General features: G+C 38.5%; 1 protein-coding gene across 1 annotated transcript in view; it reads right to left on the reverse strand.

Annotated features, from left to right (window-relative positions):
• The window catches only part of ACAP2 (ArfGAP with coiled-coil, ankyrin repeat and PH domains 2), a 155,315-nt gene extending 134,237 nt beyond the window's left edge, over window positions 1-21,078 (reverse strand). Inside the window, exon 1 of the mRNA XM_047874639.1 lies at window positions 20,962-21,078. Within this exon, the coding sequence (XP_047730595.1) occupies window positions 20,962-21,014 (53 nt within the window). The 5' untranslated portion in view covers window positions 21,015-21,078. The remainder of the gene's footprint in view (window positions 1-20,961) is intronic.
• Window positions 21,079-23,073: the final 1,995 nt, after the last annotated feature.

Here is a 23,073-nt window from a genome sequence, read left to right on the forward strand (position 1 = left end):
CCAGATTGTCTCAAAAATTTATTTTTTACAGTTTTGTTCAAGGCTATCTCATTTTGTACCAAATTGTGATATACTAAAATATCTTGCCTCAAAAGTTAATGTTATATGAACTATCCAAATTTGAACACATCACATCTGTTTTAAGAGCTTCCCACTGTTTCAATGATGATTCACAAAATCTTTAACATGACATTAAATCTTGCATAATTTGGCCCTTATCCAAATCAAGGCCTCTGACATGACTGAGACCTCTCCTAGCTCCATAATACTAGCTCCAGTATTTTTTTAAGAGCTAATTCATCCCAGTGAGAGATAATGGATTAAAAGAATCAAAAATGGGGCAGCCTTGGTGGCTCGGTCAGTCAAGTGTCCGACTCTTGATTTTGGCCCAAGTCACGATCTTACAGTTTGTAATATCGAGCCCTGAGTCGGGCTCTGCGCTGATGACACGGAGCTTGCTTCGGATTCTCTCTCTCCCTCTCTCTCTCTGGCCCCTCTCTGCTCACGCTCTTTCTCTCTCTCTAAATAAATAAACAAACTTAAAAAAAAAAAAGAATCAAAAATGTACATTCAGCTTCTGGTAATAAAAAAGCAACCCACTGCATAAACCTTGATTAGATGCTGTGGGAAAAACTTATTTATACAAGGCATTATTTGCACAGTTGGGAAAATCTGAAAATATAATTACTATTATTAGTGTTATAAATGTAGTTATGAGGGAGAATGTCCTTATTTTTAGGAGATGCAGACTGAGCTTTCAAATGATTTTTTTTTATGTATGTGCTATGTGTATATACATGTATGTGTGTGTAAGACAGAGTAAGCAAATGTGCCTAAATATTAACAAGAAATATTGTTAAACTATCCATACTACCCAAATCAATACAGATTTCATGTAATTTCTATCAAGACACCAAAGCATTTTTCACATAACTAGAACAATCCTAAAATTCATTGGAACCACGAAAGATCTCAAATAGCCAAAGCAATCTTGAAAAAGAAAAACAAAACTGGAGGTTTCACAGTCCCAAATTTCAAGTTATACTACAAAGCTGTAGTAATGAAAACAGTATGGTACTGGCACAAAAACAGACATATAGATCAATGGAACACAATAGAAAGCCCAGAAGTAACCCACAGTCATATGGTCAATTAATCTTTGACAAACAAGCCAAGAATATACAATGGGAAAAAAGTCTCCTCAACAAATGATGTTGGGAAAACTGGACAACTACATGCAAAAGAATGAAATTAGACCACTTCCTTACACCATACACAAAAACAAACTCAAAATGGATTAAGGACCTAAATGTGAGACCCGAAACCATAAAAATCCTAGAGGAGAGCAGCAAGAGCAGCGGCAGTAATTTCTTTGACATCAGCCATAGCAATATTTTTCTAGACATGTGTCCTGAAGCAAGGGAAACACAACCAAAAATAAACTATTGGGATTATATCAACATCAAAAGCTTGTGTAGCAAAGGAAAACAGCCAACAAAACTAAAACAACCTACTGAATGGGAGAAGATACCTGCAATTGATAAAGGTGATAAAGGGTTAGTATCCAAAATATATAAAGAACTTCTACAACTCAACATCAAAGAACCGAAATAACCCAATTAAAAATGGATAGAAGACATGAGCAGACATTTCTCCAAAGAAGACATACAGATAGCCAACAAACATATGAAAAGACGTTCAACATCACTTATCATCAGAGAAATGCAAATCAAAACCACAATGAGATATCACCTCACACCTGTCAGAAGGGCTAAAATCAAAAACACAAGAAAAAACAAGTGTTGGCAAGGATGTAGAGAATAAGGAACCTTTATGCACTGTTGTGGGAATGTGAACTGGTACAACCATTCTGGAAAATAATATGGAGATTCTACAAAAAAATTAAAAATGTGGCGCCTGGGTAGGCTCAGTCAGTTAAGTGTCCAACTTTAGCTCAGGTCATGATCTCATACTTTGTGAGTTCAAGTCCCACATCAGGCTCTGTGCTTTCAGTGCAGAGCTTGCTTGGAATTCTCTCTTTCTGCCCCTCCCCGGCTTGCATGCCCTCACTGTCTGAGAATAAAGTTTTTAAAAATTAAAAATAGAACTACCATATGACCCAGTAATTCCACTACCCAAAGAATATAAAAACACTAATTTGAAAAGATACATGCACCCCTATGTTTATTGCAGCATTATTTACAATAGCCAAATTATGAAAGCAGCCCAAGTGTCTACTGAAGAAGATGTGGTGCATATATACAATGGAATATCATTCAACCATAAAAAAGAGTGAAATCTTGCCATTTGCAACAACATGGATGGATCTAGAAAGTATAATGCTAAATGTAATAACTTAGCCAAAGACAAATAACATATTACTTCACTCATATTTGGAATTTAAGAAACAAAACAAATGAAAAAAAGGGGGAAAAAAACAGACAAACCAAAAAACAGTCTCTTAACTACACAGACAACAAACTGATGGTGACTAGAGGGGAAGTATGGGATGGGGGGGGGAATGGATGAAATAGGTGATGGGGATTAAAGAGAACACTTAATGAGTACTGAGTAATGTATAGAATTGCTGAATCACTACATTGTATACCTAAAACTAATATGTATGTTAACTATACTGGAATTAAAACTTAACAAAAATAATATTTGCTAAAAACAAAGAAAGGAAATTAAAAAGAAAGCTGTGGGGGCACAGGGTAAAGGGGAAGAATATAATGCCTCAATTTTTCACTAATATGTTTGGGGTTTTTTTCTTTACCAATAGCACCGATCATTATAAATAAAACTTAAAAAAAAAAAAAAGCCAAGGGACACCTGGGTGGCTCAGGTGGTTAAGTGTCTGACTTTGGCTCAGTCATGATCTCATGGTCTGTGGGTTCGAGCCCCACATCGGATTCAGTGCTGACAGCTCAGAGCCTGGAGCCTGCTTCAAATTCTGTGTCTCCCTCCCTCCCTGCCCCTACCCTGCTCACTGGCTCGAGTGCGCGCGCTCTCTCTCTCTCTCTCTCTCTCAAAAATAAACATTAAAAAATATACATGTAAAGAAATAAGCATGGCTGTGTTCCAATAAAATATTAATTATAGACACTGAAATTTCTGTCTAATTTTCTGTGTCATGAAATTATCTTTTGGTTTTTTTCAACTTTAAAAATGCAAAAACTAGGGCACCTGGATGGTTCAGTCAGTTAAGCATCTGACTTGGGCTCAGGTAATGATCTCACAGTTTGTGGGTTCAAGTCCCACATGGGGCACTGTGCTAACAGCAAAGGGACTGCTTGGGATTCTCTCTCCTTTTCTCTCTGCCCCTCCCTTCCTCCCTCCCTCACTCACTCTCCCTCAAAATAAATAAATAAACTTAAAAAAAAAAGTTTCTCTTTATAAAAAATATATATATATAGAAATTAAAAAAATAAAAATTAAGAATTTCAAAATAGTAACAGTAGAGTATTAAACCACAGGGCCCTTCTAAGAGTGGGATCCTCCATCACTGCACAGGTCATATAAAGTACTTCAGATGAGGGGTGCCTGGGTGGCTCAGCCAGTTAAGTGTCCGACTTCAGCTCAGGTCATGATTTCATGGTTTGTGAGTTCCAGCCCAACATTGGGCTCTGTGCTGTCAGCTCAGAGCCTGAAGCCTGCTTCAGATTCTATGTCTCCCTCTCTCTCTGCCCCTCCCTCCCCTGCTCGCACTGTCTCTCTCTCTCTCTCAAAATAAATAAACATTAGGGGCACCTGGGTGGCTCAGTCCGTTGAGCATCCGACTTCAGGTCATGATCTCATGGTTTGTGAGTTCAAGCCCCGCGTCAGGCTCTGTGCTGACCACTCAGAGCCTAGAGCCTGCTTCAGATTCTGTGTCTCCCTCTCTCTCTGCCCCTCCCCCCTCTCAAAAATAAACATTTCAAAAAACTTAAAAAAAAAAAAGAATTAAAAAAATAAACATTAAAGTACTTCAGATGGCCCTAGTACATATAAGAGTACTTTGTTAGCTATCATTACATTTAAACAGTGCTCTTAGTGAACTTCTACTTGCACAATTTTTTCTATATATAATCAAATAAATATCCTTGTTCATATAACTTTGACATTTTTCTTTCATTCCTTAGAAGAATTTCCTTGATATAAAAACGTTGAAGCAAAGTATGTATTTTTAAGTTCTGAGATACTTTACTACTTTGTCCTTTGAAAAAGCTCCACCTGGGGATACCTAGCTGGCTCAGTCAGAAAAGCGTGTGACCCTTGATCTTGGGGTCGTTAGTTCAAGCCTCATGTTGGGTATAGAGATTATTTAAATAAATAAAACTTTAAAAAATCAAAAAGAAAAAGCTCTACCAAACTACACGCTTTCCAACAGTATGAGGACTAGTTCCCTAAACTTTCCCCAGCAATGGGAACTCTTAAAATTGCCAGATAAAGTGGCAGATAAAGCCTGATTGCTGTAGCTTTAAATATGCGATCTTATTGCATCTTAATGATTTCTTAGATATTTCTGGACACAATGTTCAGTAGACGATATTTTCCAAAGATGGCGACACATGGGCATCTACAACATGATCTTGTCATTCCTCCAGCAAGATACGGAGTCTATTTCCCTACTCCCTTAAATCTGGGTGGCCCCTGTGACTGCTCTAAAAGAATATAGTAGAAATAATATGTGTTTTCCAAACTTAGCCTTTAATTGGCCTGGTAGCTTCAACTTCCTGTCTCTTAAAAATGAGCTGCCAAAGGGTGCCTAGTTGGCTCAGTAGGAAGACCGTGCAACTCTTGATCTCAGGGCCATGAGTTGGAGCCCCACATTGGGTGCAGAAATTACTAAAAGAAATAAATAAACAAACAAACAAACAAAAATGAGCTGCCATGTAAGTGCAATTACCCTAACACTAAACATGCTGTGAGAAGCCTGAGCACAAGGGAAAGCTCTGAAGGATGAAATGCCATGTGAAGAGAAAGCAGAAAGACCAAGAAGAACCAGGGCAGCAGATATGAAAGTGGGTCTTACAGCCTCAGCCACCCAGCTATCAGAACATGGATCACAGATGAACCATCCAGCCAAAACCATTCCAAACACCTGACCTATACACCATGAGCAAAATAAAATGGTTGTTTTTTTTCCCTAAATGGTTGGTTTAAGTAACTAAATTTTAGGTTGGTTTATTACATAGCAATAGATAAACTAGAACACGATTTTAAAGTAACCACTGACAAAAATTTTTAAATCATATATCTCCAGGGGCACCTGGGTGGTTCTGTTGGTTAAGCGACAGACTCTTGATTTCCGCTCAGGTCATGATCTCATGGTTCATGAGATCAAGCACCATTTCGGGTTCTGCACTGACAACAAGGAATCTGCTTGGGATTCTCTCTCTCTGTCCCTCCCCCCGCCACTAAACAAACTTTAAGAATAAAAAGGCTCATATATCTCCAAATAAGCATGCACTTTAAAAGTTACCTTAGAAAAACACACTTATTCCAGTGATTTCTCAACTGTTATAACATCTTAACAATTATAGTTACTAAGGAGCTTTAGTTACACTTTTTTTTTCAAATATCTCATTCTGATTCATGTGATCCAGGGACAACAGTTTCAAAAAGACTTGGATTTTATAAGTAGACATTCAACTGAAAAATTAAGAGTTTATCAAGGTGACAGGATATGACACATTTATTAAATTTTCTATACATGTGCAACAAGACTTAATTCTCGAAATAGTTCAGTTTGTTAAATTATAGTATCTCCTTAGAAACCCCCACATATAAATATGTTCGTAACCTAGAAAGAGACTAGTCAGAGTCCCTTAAAAACTATGACAACCTGACAATCTTTAGGTCCTTTAGAGGACCTAAAGATTTTGGTTTGACTTAATTACTACATTGGAAAAGAAAATTTAAACAATTCATATATTACTTACAGTTTTGCAATTCATCAATAGTACAGTAACAAAAAAGTTCTAAAATAAAAATTAGAGTATGTTATGTGAAAATGAAGAATATAAGACTATTTTATGAAAGTAATTTTGGCAATAAATGTCTGTAGCCTAGGGGCTCCTTGGTGGCTCAGTTGGTTAAGCGCTGGACTCTTGATTTCGGCTCAGGTCATGATCTCATGGTTCATGGGATCGGGTCCCCCATTGGGCTCTGTGCTGACTGTGGAGCCTAGTGGGGATTCTCTCTCTCCTTCTCTCTCTGCCCCTTCCCTGTTCATGTGCACACACTCTCTTACTCTCTCAAAATAAATAAATTTAAACAAAAAGTCTGTAGCCTAACACTTGTGTTCAAGGAAGTGTGCTGAGTTAAAGGATACAAAGACACCAGAAGCCTCTATTACCACAGAGTTTATGTATAATCTAAAAAGGAGTGTGAGATGTGACCATATCAGTTTGCAAAGTAAAATTACAAAAGGCTGCACAGAAGTGCCAATTCTGCTTACTAGCTCCAGCTGGGTGTTTATCTCAAACTCAACAAGTACAAAAATTAAATTCTTGATTTTTTACCCACAACCTGTTCTTCCCTTGCCTTCCCCTTATCACTAAGCAATACCCCTACTCACACAGTTGCTAAAGCCAAAACCGTCACGTTTATTCTTTTAATTTCCTACAAAAAATTCAACAGCAATTCATATTGATTCTACCACAAAAATTATCTCCACTCTCTACCAAATTATCTCTTGCCTGGCCTAGCCTAATAACTAGTTTCCTGCAATGACTTCCCTAACTGGTCTCTCTATAGTCACTTCTGCCTCATTACAACTCACTTCCCAAACAGTAGTCAAAATACTTTTAAAATATAAGCCTTATAATTGCTCACCACTGCTAAGAGATTTCTAATGGCTTCCTATCCCACTATTCATAAAATCCAAACTTCCTTCTATGGATGAATTATAAGGCCTAACATGATCTGATCCCTGCTATCTCTCTGAACTTATCTCCTACCACTCTTCCCCTTGCTCACTCTGCTTCAACCCACACTAGCCTTCTTTTTGCTCCTTGAAAATCAAGTTCCTTCCCACCTCAAGGCGTCTGATCTACAGTCCTCTCCCGCCCTCTGGCCCCCACCCTAGCACCAGTGACCCAAATTAGTGACCCATATGTCTTCTTATTGTAGAAAACAACCAAACTTCATTGGCTTCCTGATGAAAACACTACATCACCACCTATGAATATTCTTGTCAAAAATGTTCAAACTGAATCTATCCAGAGTAAACAATCAGAAAATTCAGAATGTGGGATATTCTACAAGACTATTTGCCTACACTCTTCAAAAAAGTAAGTAACATGAGATTATTAGCTACCATATTATCTATACTCCAGAAAAGTGGGGGGCCAACATATCCAAAACAGATATAAGCAATAAGTGTTACACTATAACATCTTGATAAAACATATGATACAACCATATTTTAATCATAAAATCTTTCTAGCAATATTGAAAATTTACAACATAGCACTAAAAAAAAAAAAAAAAAAAACCTGCCAAAAATTTGCAATATGATTATAAGGTAATACAAACTGCAAGAGTTGAGACTTTTGGGGATGTTAGGATGGGGTGAATATATTTTGCATGTAGGGATGCCTGGGTGGCTCAGTCGGTTGAGCATCGGACTTCGGCTCAGGTCATGATCTCACGGTCTGTGGGTTCGAGCCCCACATCGGGCTCTGTGCTGACAGCTCAGAGCCTGGAGCCTGCTTCCAATCCTGTGTCTCCCTCTCTCTCCGCCCCTCCCCCACTCTCACTTTGTCTCACTCTGTCTCTCAAAAATAAATAAATGTAAAAAAAAAAACAAAACTTAAAAATATATATATATTTTGCATGTAGGTGAGAGGTGAATCTTTGAGAGCCAGAGGGAGGAATTATGGTAGATGGAATAATGGTCCGCTAAGGATATCAACATCCTAATCCCCTAAACCTATAAATAAAGATGAAAATAAATAAAGCTGTGAAGATGAAGTAAAGTGGCACATAGAATTAACACTGATAATCACCTATGGATAAAGAAGATATGGTGTGTGTGTATAAACACACACACACACACACACACACACACACACACACACAAATGGAGTATTACTCGGCAATCAAAAAGAAGAATGAAATCTTGCCATTCGCAACTACGTGGATGGAACTGGGAGGGTATTATGCTAGGTGAAAATTAGTCAGAGAAAGACAAATATCACATGATTTCATTCATATGAGGACTTTAAGACACAAAACAGATGAACATAAGGGAAGGGAATCAAAAATAATAAAAAAACAGCGAGGGGGACAAAACATAAGAGACTCTTAAATATGGAGAACAAAGGGTTACTGGAGGGATTATGGGAGAAGGATGGGCCAAATCGGTAAGGAGCATTAAGGAATCTACTCCTGAAATCATTGTTGCACTATATGCTAACTATCTTGGATGCAAATCTAAAAAATAAATTAAATTAAAAAAAATTTTTTTAAAAAGCATTGACAATCATGTAATTTGGGATGGAGAAATTATCCTGGAATTATCAAAGCAGGCCCAACATTATTACCACAAGGGTCTTTATAAAGTGAAAGAGGGAGGCAGAACAGAGAGTGCCCCAGTAATTGCTGGCTCTCAAAATAGAAGGGTGTCATAAGCCAAGCAATGTGGACAGCCTGTTGATACTAGGAAAGGTAAAAAAAAAAAAAAAAAAAAAAAATTCTCTTCTAGACCTTCTAGAAAGGAATGCAATCCTGCCAACACCTTGACTTTTGCCAAGTGAGACCTGTATTGAAAGGAACGTAAGATAATGAATTTCTGTTGTTTTAGGCCACTACATTTAGGATAATTTGTTAGAGCAGCAATAGGAAACTAATAACGCTTATTCCATCATTGAACTAAGATGATCATCTGCTACTCTACCTACCTACAAAGGAAAGAGTGAATGCTCTATAGAGAATGATAACATCACCCAGAGCATTTACAATTTTTTATATAGAATGTACAGCATTAAATCAAATTGCTGGCCCACTAAAAAAAAAGTAAAGAAGAAGAAAGAAAGAATAAAAAACAAATAGAAATAGACACACAGATGAACTAAATATTGGTTTCATAAGATACTAAAAGTAGCAATAATATATTCATGAAGCCTGAGAAAAATATTCAAGAAACAGATGAAAAGGTGGCAATTTTCACCAAAGAAGAATCTATAAAAAACAAAACCAAAAGAAATTTCTACAAGTGAAAAACACAATTGAAGAACTATACAAATAGGTTTAACAGCAGATTATACACAGTAGAAGAGGAGCTTAAAAAACAGGAATATAGATCAATAGACAATATTCTACTTTTCTGTGAAGTGTATCCTTTCAGAAAATAATATGAGAGACATGAAGGACACAACAAAAGACTCTAACATATATGTAACTGAGTGTCAGAAGGAGAGAAAAAAGTAAAGCAGAAGCAGGAAATATTTAAAGAGGTAATAGCCAGGAATTTTACAAACTGATGAAAGACATACCCTGCAAACCCCACCGTATGCTGAATGAAGAAACTACAAGCCTCAAACAGGATGAATAAAACAGAAACTACACCTACATACATGATAGTAAAATTGCTGAAACCAGTCAAAGAAAAAGAATCTTAAAAACAGCAGAGGAAAAAAAGATACATTATCCTCAAAAGAGCAACAAAAAGACTAATAAAACTTGTAACATAAATAATAAAGGCAGAAAAAGCAAACAAAAGACAATGAAATGACATTGTTCCAAAAAAAAAAAAAAAAAGCCAACTTACTATTCCATGCTTTGGGAAATAGCCTTCCAACATCAAAGAAAAACAAAGTCACTTTCAGACAAAAACTGAGATAACTCTTAGCCAGCAGATAAACCCTAAAAGAAATACCAAAGGATGCCTTCAAATTAAATGATATATGTGCTAGGAAGTATGTTGGTTTATCCGTACAAAACTATTACCTGAAAATAACCAATAAAACCTAGTCTCTTTATTATTATTAGTGTAATACATTGACTCAAAAATCCAAAGAGGTGGATTCCCAACAAGCAGAAAACTGGGAATCAAAGTAAAACCATAAAGCAACAAGTTAACCATTAAAAAAAAAAAAAAAAAAAGATCAACAGGAAGTTTTGTTTATTTAAAAATGAACACAATTCTGGCTAGAACTACAAAAATTAAAATGGTTAGCTCCATCGATTTTAATTTTGCATTAGTATACACACTTTGCACACATCTTGTCTAAAAGGGACTCTAAAATACATAAAGTTAAATCCTGTATACTAATTGTCTGAGTACCCTCTCTACTTACCGCCTTTCAATTGAACTGTTTTACTGTGTACTGCACTGTATTTTTTTATCAGTGAAAATTTTTATATTTAAATTTGAGTATGTCTGGGGCATCACAGAAATATAAAAAATGTAAAGGGAAAACTAACTATATTTCATTAAAGAATCCTGACTTTTTTTTTTTTTTAAGTAATCTCTCTACCCAATGTGGGATTTGAACTTACAACCCTGAGATCAGAGTCGCATGCTCCACTGACTGAGCCAGTCAGGCACCCCTTATTCAAAATACAAATTACTACAGGATTATAATCTAGTCAACTCTTTCTGTGAGAATTCTTCATCTCTGGAATAGGAATAGTGATATAGTCATTTAACTCACATTGCTTCTCATCTAACTTCCAGATCCTTCCAGAGATATAATTCAAAGGAAATAGACTTCTGGTAATCTCAAATAAACATATATTTCCTCACAGTAGTTTTCTTCCATGACTTCTCAGTTTAGTTATCCTTTGCTCTGACAGCATTTCAGTTGTAAATCTTTAAGGCATTGTGTCTTCCATTTTGTTTTTTTTCCTCCTTTTGCTCACTCTACCTTCTTAAACACTACAAACATAAAATCTATAAATGGCTCTTTTTTAAGACCTTTACTGGTCTCCTTTTAAAAGTTAAGTGAAGTTTGCCCATCTATTTATAGTCTTTCATTATCCACAACACAGATGATTTTCATACATACAAGTAACATGTCTAATTCTTCATGCATTCTAGACACTCCCAACTGGTAGTTTATTTCCACATAGGAAAGCCAGCATCTTTAACTAAATCATCAAACTTCCTTTCAAGGATACAAAAGAGGAAAGGGAATTACCATTATTAAGTGGGTTCCTCCCTATCTACTTCTATGAAATACAGTATTATTCTTATTCATGGACGCTGAGAAAAATTAAGAAACCTGCCCAAAGGTCTCTCACTACCAATAAGTGAAAAAGACAGAAGTCAAACAGATCATCTGCTTTTAGAGTTTATATACTTGATCCATATTCACTACCCTAAATAAGTGTTCTCAGTACAAATTATGCTTTGCCCTATCAACGGCACAGAAACTTCCAGTTAAATACTGCAGGTTAGATACACACCCATTTACCTCCATTTTCTCCAAAGTCCAATTAAAATGACAGGAAAAAAAATTTTTTTAAGCACTAATCCACAAAGACAAAAAAGAGAAGCAATAACAACAGTAGCAACACAATTCTGGCAACTGAAAGGCAGATAAAAAAAACAGTAACTCACTTAGACCAGAGTCTAAGTCTTCAAAGTGCACTGGTAAAGCCAATTTGAAGCCAGAAGACTCACAATACAGAATCCCAAAATAGTTACTGAATATATGCTGAACAATGATCATGAGCAGCTTTCATGTGCTTACTGACCATATGTATATCTTATGTGTATCCAAATCTTTTGCCCATTTTTAATTAGGTTATTTGCTCTTATTGTTGAGTTGTAGAGTTCTTTATATTCTTTGGATACAAATCCCTTACATGATTTGCAAATATTTCCTACCACTCTAAAGGTCGAAGGTTGTCTTTTCACATTCTTGATGTGTCCTTTGAAGCACAAAAGTTTTAAATGTTGATGAAATCCAATTTGTCAATTTTTTTTTTAGTTGCTTGTACTTTAGGCATCATATCTAAAAAACCATTGCCTAATTCAAGGCCACAAACATTTACTTCCATGTTTTCTAAGAATTTTATAGTTTTAGCTTATATTTAGGTCTGTGATCCATTTTGACCTAATTTTGCATATGATGCAATACAGGGGTCTAAATTCATTCTTTTATATGTAGATATCCAGTTGTTCCAGCACCATTTGTTTAAAAAGTTATTCTTTCTTCACTGATTATACTGGAGCCCTTGTCAAAACCTGGTTTACCATAAACGTAAGGGTCCATTGATCTATATATATCTTGCTTTAATGCTAATACCACACTGTCTTGATTACAATAGCTTTGTAGTGTTTCTGTTTTTATTTATTTATTTATTTATTTATTTATTTATTTATTTATTTATTTATTTATTTATGAGAGAGACAGAGTATGAGCAGGGGAGGGGCAGAGAGAGAGGGAGACACAGAATCTGAAACAGGCTCCAGCTCCGAGCTGTTAGCACAGAGCCCAACACGGGGCTCAAACTCACACACCACCAGATCATGACCTGAGCCAAAGTCAGACACATAACTGACTGAGCCACCCAGGTGCCCTAGCTTTCTAATGTTTTTAAACTGGGAAGTGAACCCTCCAATTTTGTTCTTCTTTTTCAAGATTGTTTTGTCTATTCTGGGTCACTTGCATTTCCATATGAATTTTAGGATCAGCTTACCAATCTTCACAGAAATTAACTAAAATTTTGATAGAGGTTGTGTTTAGTCTGTAGATCAATTTGGGATATTGTAATCTTAATAATATTAAGCCTTCTGATCCATGAACATGGAATATCTTTCCATTTATTTAGGTCTTTAAGTTCTTTCAGTGATATTATATGGTTTTCAGTGTTTAGTCTTATACTTCATTGGTTAAATTTATGTTCATATATTTTATCCTTTTTTGATGCCACTGTCAAATGGAATGATTTTCTTTGCTAGTACACAGAAATACAAATGACTTTTGTACACTGACCTTACATCCTGCAGCCTTGATGAACTTACTAGTTTCAACTGATTTTGGTAGATTCCTTAAGATTTTCTATATACAAGATACATAATCTAAGAGTAAAGACAATTTTACTACCTTTTTTTTTTTAAAGAGAGCATGTGTGAGCGGGGTAGGGGCAGCAGGAGAGGGAAAGAGAATTTTAAGCAGGCTCCATGCCCAGCACAGGGCCCAAGACAGGGCTCGATCCCAAGATTGTGAGATCACGACCTGAGCTGAATCAAGAGTTGGATGCTTAACTGACTGAGCCACCCAGGTATCCCACTATTTCTTTATTTATATAGATGCCTTTTATTTTTCTTTCCCACCAAATACTCTGGTTATAACCCCCACTACATTGTGGAACAGAAGTGGACAGACTTTTGTTCATGGCCGTAAGGGAAAACTTTTAGTCTTTCACCCTTAAGTATGATGTTAGCCAGGAATGTTTCATAGATATCCTTTACCAAGTTAAGGAAGTACTCTATTCATGCTTTATTATTTTCACCATGAAAGTATTTTCACCAGGAAAGTGTGTGGGATTGCCAAATGCTTTTTCTGTACCCATTAAAATGATTACAGAGGTGCCTGGGTGGCTCAGTTGAGTGAGCAGTCGACTCCATTTTGGCTCATGTCAAGATCCCAGGTTCGTGGGTTCAAGCCCCATATCAGGCTCCATGGTAAATGTGGAGCCTGCTTGAGATTCTCTCTCCCTCTCCCCCTCTGCCTCTCTCCCTCACTCACACTCTCACTCTCTCTCTCTCTCAAATTAAAAAAAAAAAAAAAATACATAGTTTTTGCTCTTTATTCTACTAATGTGGTATATTACATTCACTGATTTTTGCATTCCTGGATAAATCTTACTTGGTCATGATATACAATCCTTTTTATATATTGCTATATTGGGTTTGCCAATATTTTATTAAGGACTTTTATAACTATAAGGGATATCAGTCTGTTGTTTTCTTGTGGTATCTTTGGCTTTGGTAGCAGGGTAATACTAGCCTCACAGAATTACTTGGTCTGAGTGACACCTCCTCTTCTATTTCATTTAAAAAGTTTGTAAAAGAGTATTGTTAGTCACCTTTAAACACTTGGAAGAATTCTTTGGTAAGGCCATCTTGGCCTGGGCTTTTCCTTTGGGGAAGCTTTTTGATTACTAATTCAGTCTCTCTCTCTCTCTCTCTCTCTCTCTCTTTTAACTCTATTTAGATTTTCTATTTCTTCTTGAGTTGGTTTCAGTAGATTGCATCTTTCTAGGAATATATCCATTTCATCTAGCTTAACTTGTTAACTTGTTAGAATTATTTACAGTGTTCTCTTATAACCCTTTCTGTTTCTGTAGGACAAAGCAATAGCCTCCCTTTCGTTCCTGAATCTAGCAGTTTGAGTCTTCTTTTTTCTTGGTCAGTCTAACTAAAGACTTGTCAATTTTACTGATCTTTTTGAAAAACTAACTTTTGGTTTCATGACTTTTTCTATTGTTCTTTGAGTCTCAACTTTCATTTATTTCTGCTCTAGTCTTCTTTATCTCCTCCATCTGCTTTGAAATCAGTTTGCTCGAGATGGATGGTTTGATCACAGGTATTTACAGGTGTTTACAGGTATAAATGTCCCTCTAGGCACTGCTTTAGCTGCATCCCATAAGCTTTGGTATGTGGTTTTATTTTCATTTGTCTAAAGTCCTAATTTCCTTTATGATCTCTTCTCAAATCCATTGGTTACTTTGGAGTATGTTACTTAATTTCCACATATTTGTGAATTTTTCAGATTTTCTTCTGTTACTGATTTCTAATTTCATTTCATTGTGGTCAAAGAACATATTTTGTATGGTTTCAAAACTTTCAAATTTACTGAAGCTTGTTTAATAGACTAACATAGCCTATGCTGGAAAATGTTTCACGTATACTTGAGAAGAACGGGAATTCTGCTTTTGTTGCATGACATGTTCTATAAATATCTATTAATTACATCTATTATAATTATACCTATTATATAGCCATTTATTATATATCTATTATTATCTTGTTTGTTTATACTGTTGTTCACATCTTCTATTTCCTTGTTGATCTTCTGCTTAGTTTTTCTACCCATTATTGAATGTATTTAGAGGTGCCTGGGTGGCTCAGTCCATTAAGTGTCCAACCTTGATCTTGGCTTAGGTCATAATTTCACAATTCGTGCATTCAAGCCCCACATCGGGCTCTGCACTGGCAGCATAGAGCCTGCTTGCAATTCTGTCTCCCTCTCTCTCTCAAAAATAAAATAAACATTAAAAAATATATATTTATGTCTCCAACTCTCTATTTGTTCCTTCAATTCTGTCAATTTTTGCTTTATGTATTTTGGTGCTCTGCTAAATGCATGTTTGTAGGTGTTATGTCTTCCTGATGGATCGACTATTTTATTATTATAAAATGTCCTTTATCTTTAGTAATTTTTGTCTTAAGATATATTTTAGCTGACATTAGTATAGTCATTCAGCTGTCTTTTGAGTATTGTTTGAATGAGTTATCTTTTTTGTCCCTTTACTTCCAATCTTTTTGCACCTTTGAATCTAAAGTATGCTTTTGTTTTAACTTTCTTAAACATATATTTATTTTTGAGAGAGAGAGACAAAGCATGAGCAGGGGAGGGGCAGAGAGAGACAGAGCTAGGCTGCAGGCTCTGAGCTGTCAGCACAGAGCCCAAGGCAGGGCTCAAACCATCGAACAATGAGATCATCAAATCATGAGTCGGGGGCTTAACTGACTGAGCCACCCAGGCACCTCTAAAGTATGCTTCTTATATGAGTTTGAGCCCCACATTGGGTGTGATTACTTAAAAATAAATAAATAAAAATAAACGGTTGTTAAAGAAAAAACTAAATGTTTCTTGTAAACAGATATAGTTGGATCATCACTGAAATTTTACATAAGAAAAAGTTTTAAAGAAATTAGGCCAAAATGCATTAAAAAGGCATACCCTCTTCTGAAATTGAAGAAACTACTGCAAAGACAAAATACTCAAGAACAGTCAGTAAATTTCTGAAAAAAAATTATGGTAAACTTGTCCCACCAGGTATCATAACAGACTATAAAGTATTTTAAATATTGACATTTGAAGAATAGATAAATACATTAGTGAAAAGGAGAATACAGAAAAATACATATGTATGTATGTATGTATGTAAGTAATATTAAATCAAGAGGGAGAAAATTATTCAATAAAAGGTGTTAGGACAAGTGGCTTCCATTAGGAAGGAAAGAAAAGTAGATGATCTCTCAAAACTAAACTCCAGTTGCATTACATAAAACTAAAAATTACTATGAAATGATAGAAAAATATCCTATAAATAATAATGGCCTAGGGGAGACTTTTCTAGGCAATACACAAAAGTCAGTTTTTAAATTTCTGTATGATAACAAACATCATAAACATACCTAATGCAAATTTAATTAATGCAGCTAATTAATGCCTGTGGCTTGAGAGAGAGCACAAGAGTGAATTCACTTCCAGGTCCACCATTTGAAAATCTACTTTTAAGAAAGTGAATTTACGGGCACCTGGGTGGCTCAGGAGTTTAGGTGTCCAACTCTCGACCTCAGCTCAGGTCATGAGAGTGTGGAGCCTGCTTGCAATTCTCTCTCCCTCTCTTCAGACCCGTCCCCCACTCGCACCTGCATGCACGAGCTTTCTCTCTTTCAAAATAAATAAACATTTTTTTTTTTAAAGTGAATTTAACTTCTCAAAAGATTGAGTTTGGGATTTTTTTATTTTAAAAATGAGGATAATTCCTCACAATATATTTTAACATTCAGTGAGAGAATAGCTATAAAAGCATGAAATCTGGCACATTATAGAAGCTTGTTCTTCCTTAGTTCAACTTCAGTTGGTATTACATCAAATGAAGAATTACAAGCTGCAATGGGGAACAGCAGGATTCCTGTATTTTGGTTCCTGATAAGACTACTTTATAATTAATTCCATTCTATTGTGTCTGAAAGAAAACACATTTCCCCTCATCCCTCGCCCACTATATTTGCCATGTGTAAAGTGTCAGTTGTTAGGAGTGGATCTGTTTCAAAGATGGAAGGTAAAGTGGCAATGCAGCCAGGATTGGCACTAGTTTAAGAGCAAAACATAACTAATACATATATAATTACATCTTATGTCAATGTCTTTCACCCATTAAAACCTTTCTCCACAAAACATCTTTTTTAAGATGGTTTTCCTAAGTTCTTCCAACAAGGATCAGATTTGAAATAGAAACTACAAATGGAAAACCTTCAGAATGGTGCACAATAAACACCGGCTAGGATAAAACATAAATGTATCAGGTAATGACTAAAGTTTTAAAGACTTGCTAATGCCAATATTTTTACATTTGAACACTGGTTAGAACAAAAATGCTTCAGAATTCAGAAAGCGCAAATTCATTCAACTTTTTGTTTCAAACAAAATATTCACTTCCTGCATGAACCATAATATGTTTAAGTAAAGGAAAAGCACAATTTTTATTAAAATTTTATAAAATTTTAAAGAGCAACTACACAAAAACTTAGGGTCCAAACAAATTCAAACTTCTTCAAGATATGTTGGTCAAAATGGAAAATTCCCACTTAAAAAAAAAAGTACACTTAAACGTGTACTTTCTTGTAGAGTTTTAGATGAACAAGATTTTGACCTTTAGACTGGTTTTTAAAAAACTAAAAAGGGAATTTTTATTTACACAAAATTACACAATGAAATGTGCCCTCCAATCGAAAAACAAAACCAAAAAAATGCGCTTTGGAATGTAAAAGTAACCATTGGCTTTGGCTCTATTCAAATTACTAAAGACAACGTTGCAATAGTAACATCCTCTCCCTACTTCAACCAATCCCCCCACTATTTTCCTTATCAACTTAGCAAGAAAATTAATGTTTACACTTGAACACTGATGAAATTTTTCTTCAGCAAGATCTGCCTTCTGCATCAATTCTATAGTATCCAAGGTAGTTATGTCTCCACGCCAGACTTAAATGCCATAAGATTCGTTCGTGAAGGTGCGCCTCGACGGCTCAGTCAGTTAAGAATCCGACTTCGAGGGGCGCCTGGGTGGCTCAGTTGGTTGAGCATCCGACTTCAGCTCAGGTCATGATCTCACGGTTCGTGAGTTCCAGCCCCGCGTCAGGCTCTGGGCTGATGGCTCAGAGCCTGGACCCTGCTTCCGATTCTGTGTCTCCCTCTCTCTCTGCCCCTCCCCCATTCATGCTCTATCTCTCTCTGTCTCAAAAATAAGCATTAAAAAAATTTAAAAAAAAAAATCCAACTTCGATTCAGTTGTGATCTCCCAGTTCATGGGTTCAAGCTCCACATCAGGCTCTCTGCTGTCAGGGCGGAGCCTGCTTCAGATCCTCTGCCCCCCACCCGAGCTCATGCTCTTGCTCTCTCTCTCAAAAATAAACATTAAAAAAAATGTATATTTTTTTAAGATTCACTTGTGAAGGAAAATAAAAGTAAGAATCAGTTTTTAAAAAAACAACACAACAAATCAGGACACTACAAGGAATAAATAGTGTAGCTGCCTTACTATGAGAAAACAAAAATGAAAGAAAAGAAGCCCAGCCCTCACAAACCTAATATGAAAGATTCAATATATCACCCCACAACATGCACAATACTCTTAAAAGTCAAGTTTCTCTTATACATAAAGCATATGAGTAAAAGACTCTAAAATATTCTTTTCAAATGATATACAAACTTCATACTAATGGGGTTATAGAAAGACTGGAAAAATTAGGAATGTGAATGATGAGACTTTTACTTCTCAGCGTACTTCCCTCTTTTGCAAATCTAATCTAGTTCCAAAAATGTATACCAGATATTAGAGTTCTTTGGATCTTGATTTCTCTTCCCAAGTTGCAGCCAACAATAAGTGGAATACTGGAAGCAACTCTTGAAAAATCTCTAATATTTAATTAAAATTGAACAGACATTATATTCAAGTTTAACAAAATTCACTATAATATTCCATACAACTTAATCAGTACCTTTCCCTCTTATTTTATATTCTTTGATTTCAAAAACAGAGACATCACATGGTCTATGAATAAAACCAATGGCTACAAGTATTTCCATATCACTTCTCTCAACTTTTTTTAAAACATCAAACTTAAAATGTGAAATAAATTGAGCACACAGCCACATTCTCCAGAGGGAAAACACTGTTACTTCATTAAAAAAAAAAAAAAAAAAAAAAGTTGGGGCACCTGGGTGGCTCAGTCTGCTAAGCTTCCAATTGTTGATTTCTGCTCAGCTCATGATCTTGTGGTTGGAGGGATCCAGCCACACTTGGAGGCCTGCACTGACAGCAAGGAGCCTGCTTGGGATTCTCTCTCCTGCCCCCCCTTCCCCTCCCCCGCTTGTGTGCTCATGCTCTCTCGCTCTCTCTCAAAATAAATAAACTTAAAAAAAAAAAGGCTGGGTCATATAAATAAAATTGACAAAAAGCAGAGTATTCTGAGGTACACTTCAAAAATTACTTCATTCGCCACAGTCTGGACTGTATGTAACCTACAGAGCTGTCCTAAGCAACCCATGTGTGTCTCCTCTGGGACCTTTATTCACACGGAGCATAAAACTTTTAAAAACTAATACCAACAATAGCAATCAAACCAGATGCAGCTTTTTACAAGCAACAACCCTAGCCCTAAGCTCCAAATAAAATTAACTCTCTTCCCCCGCCAAAAAAAAAAGCAAAAGTCAAAAACAGGTTCTTAAATTTTCTCTTAGACGTAGGAGTTCCTTAGTTTTACAGTTCTTTTTCTTTGCTTTTCACTGAAAAGAGAATGGGAAATCAGTGATAAGAACGAACAGTGAGTTCCCAGGAGAAGGATACAAGAATTTACAATGAGGCTTGGCCTAGAGATCATCGGGCACACACACACCAACGCTCAGGGAGCGCTTTCAAGAAATGTCAGTGTCTAACTCAAGTCTATGGCCGCATTTTTTTTTTTAAGGCCTAAGGACAGCCTTATAAATGGCCATAAAATACAATCTATCAAAACTATTCTCCAAAAACAATTAAGAGTGTCCTAGGATGCCCGGAACGTCAAGAACAAGTACTTTGGACGCCCTCGGGACTGCCGCCTCTCACATGGGAAGCAGGCCAGCCCATGTGAATCGGAGTGCCACCACGTCGGTTTACGTGACAGATCCACTGGGAGCATCCGAGTGTGATCCGGGGCCCTCCCGGACGGACGCTGCTGGAAGAGGAACACACATGCAATCTTCAGGGCCCTCCTACTTCCGTTCTCAAAACAGAAATGCACTGTTTGTCTTAGTCCTCAGCCCTCAGCCCAGTACCTCTCGACAGCGGGGAGAGCTCAAGTGGAAAGAAAAGCAGACCGTCTCGCGTCAGGGTGCATAGAATGCGGGTTGGTCAAAGCCCTCCCGCCCCCAACTCCGGTGCAAATCCACCGCCAGCGCCTCCCGGAGCGCCCCCCTGGCAGGGGACACGCAAGCAGCAGCAGTCCCAGTTCGCCCCACTCCTTCCTCCCCGGGGTAAGGGGGAGCGGAAAAGCGCAAAGAGGAACTAAGTGAACTGCAAGAGGGTGCCCTGCAAGCTCCTCAAAGAGGGGGTGGGGTGGGAGTGGAAACGAAGAAGGAGCGGAAGGAAGGGGAAAAGAGCAGCAAGAGGAAGGGGACGAGAGCGCGCGCCCGCAAAGGGCACGAGTCTCCGGGGACGCGGCTGCACCCTGGTTCCTCGAAGCGGACGGTGCTCCCGGCGTCTGGGGCGCTCCTCCCCAGGGCAGAGGGTGAGGAAGCGAGACGAGGGGGCGACGTCCCCCTCCCGGCCCAGCCTCAGCCCTCAGCAAGGGTCGGTTGGGGTTGCAGTGCCCTCGCCGGGTCCGAGCTGCGACAACGGCCGCTGGCCTCGTCGGAAGGCGCGGACTGCAGGGCCCTCGGCGCGCTCAGCGGGCCTGCTTTCACGCCCCCACCCCCGGGGGAGACAGCTCCGGGGTGACGGCCGCTGGGCGGCCTCGCCGGTTACCTGAAGCGGGGCGAGTCCTTCAGACACTCTTCGAAATCCACCGTCATCTTCATCCTGCCTCCGCCTCGCCTCGCAGGCGGCGCGAGAAGAGCCGAGGGAGCCGCGGGAGCGGCTGCGCCGGGGACAGACAGCTACGGCGGGCGCACGGCCGCGACTAGCGCTGCGCGGAGCTGCGGAGGGCGCCTCGCCCGCTGGTCATAGCAGCCGCGAAGACGGTGGCGGCAGCGGCGGCTCGTCAGGCCCCGGTCCGGCCCCTCTTCCTCCCGCCCCCAGCTGAGCGGCGGCCACAGGGAAACCGCCCGGGAGTGACAGCCTCCGCCAGCCAGCCACGAAGCCGGCGGCCAATGGGAGGGGCTTCCGGAAGCACCGCCTGCGGGCGCTCCGGCAACACACCTGAGCGACGGCAGCTCGAGCCAATGAACAGCGCGACCGTGGGTGCCTCCTTGCCACAAGCGTCCCCGAGGGCCAACCGGGAGGCGCAGGAGTCGTTAGGCGGGACGCACCGGTTGCTGGGAGGCCAGCGGCTGAGGCTCCTTGGGAAGGAAGTCACGTGGCTGCGCGCCGCGCTTCCCTCGGAGCCTCCGCCTCTTCTCCGGCTTCTCAGCCCCGCCCTGCTGAGCTGCCAACGCGGAGGAGCCGCCGCCTGCAGGTCTGAGGAAGGAGAGTTGCTTTTCAAGGCAGCTTTGGCAGAAATCTGTAGAGGCTGGGAGTAGAATTACCGAAGGAAGAGATAGGCTAAGCCACCACTTTCTTTCCGTTTAGAGAAACTGAGGTCAGGAGAGGAGCGAGGGTAGCTTTAATGATAAAATCCGTCTTTCACTAACTAAATTCACCTTGTAATAACTTGGAAATATCTCCCACGTATATCTTCTCATATAACTAAGACACTACTTCCTGAAGGAGCTGGCATTTGGGGTGAGCATCGAAAGGTTCAGAAGGATTCCGACAGGTAGAAGTAGGTCGTTTCGTATGGAGGAAAGCTTTCAAAACCGCTGAACACATTTCTCCTTACTGACACTTTTCTCTCAGTAGCTTTCACTAGTTCAAAGATGATAGGGTTCTGAAAATCAGGCTCACTTCCTCCAACTTGCAACACCTGCCCACCGATCCACGATTGATTTGGAGCCGTGCAAGATATGCATCGCCTGATCCAACCAGGCAGGTATTTCTGATTTTAAAATGCCATTGACTGGGGAAAAAAAAAGGATACATTATATTTAAATGTAACGCAACCTAAAAAGTATAAGTGTATCCATGAAAATGCAACAAAAAGAGACACCTGGGTGGTTCAATGGGTTGAGTGTCCAACTTCGGCTCAGGTCATGATTTCAGGGTTCCTGGGTTCCAGCTCCACCTTGTGCTCTGTGCTGACAGCGCAGAGCCTGCTTGGGATTCTGTCCCCTTAGCTCTCTGCCCTCCCCCCCAAAAATAAATAAACATTTAAAAAAAAATTTTTTAATGCAACATAAATGTTGTAACAGCATAGTGGCTGTGAGTGAGAGTCTGGAGGCAAACTTCCTGGATTTATCTCCTGTCCTTCTTATACTGCCAAATGAAGGTAACACCACTGACTGATCTGATAAAGTTGCCCTGAAGCTGAAATAAGAACTCTAAAGACAAAATACAGTGCCACATAGTAACCATTCAGTAAATGTTGGCTATTATCATAATTGTACCGCTTTCTTCTTCGGGTGCCTTAATCAAAGTTTAAATGTAAGCCTTCTCACTTCCACTGCCTCAAGTCTTATATAACCATTTTGACCATCTGGCTAAGTGTAGCGTGATGGCATGATGTTTTACGTAACCCATGGTTGTATCTTGATCTCCTTGGCACCTTTAGAAATAATAGACAAGCACTGTGTATGTTTCTTCTTTGGTTATAAACGTGGTTTCTTTTTTACTTTATTTTTTTATGTTAATTCTAGTTAGTTAACATACAGTGTTATATTAGTTTCAGGTATTCAATACAGTAATTCAAAACTTCTATACATCACCCTGTGGTCATCAGGACAAGTGCATTCCTTAATCCCATCTATTTCACCCATCCCCCCCCCCCCCCATGATCAGTTCTGTATAATTAAGAATCTGTTTCTTAATTTGTCTCTCTTATTT

This window comes from Prionailurus viverrinus, chromosome C2 (assembly GCF_022837055.1).
Source record: "Prionailurus viverrinus isolate Anna chromosome C2, UM_Priviv_1.0, whole genome shotgun sequence".
Classification (NCBI taxonomy): Eukaryota; Metazoa; Chordata; class Mammalia; order Carnivora; family Felidae; genus Prionailurus; species Prionailurus viverrinus.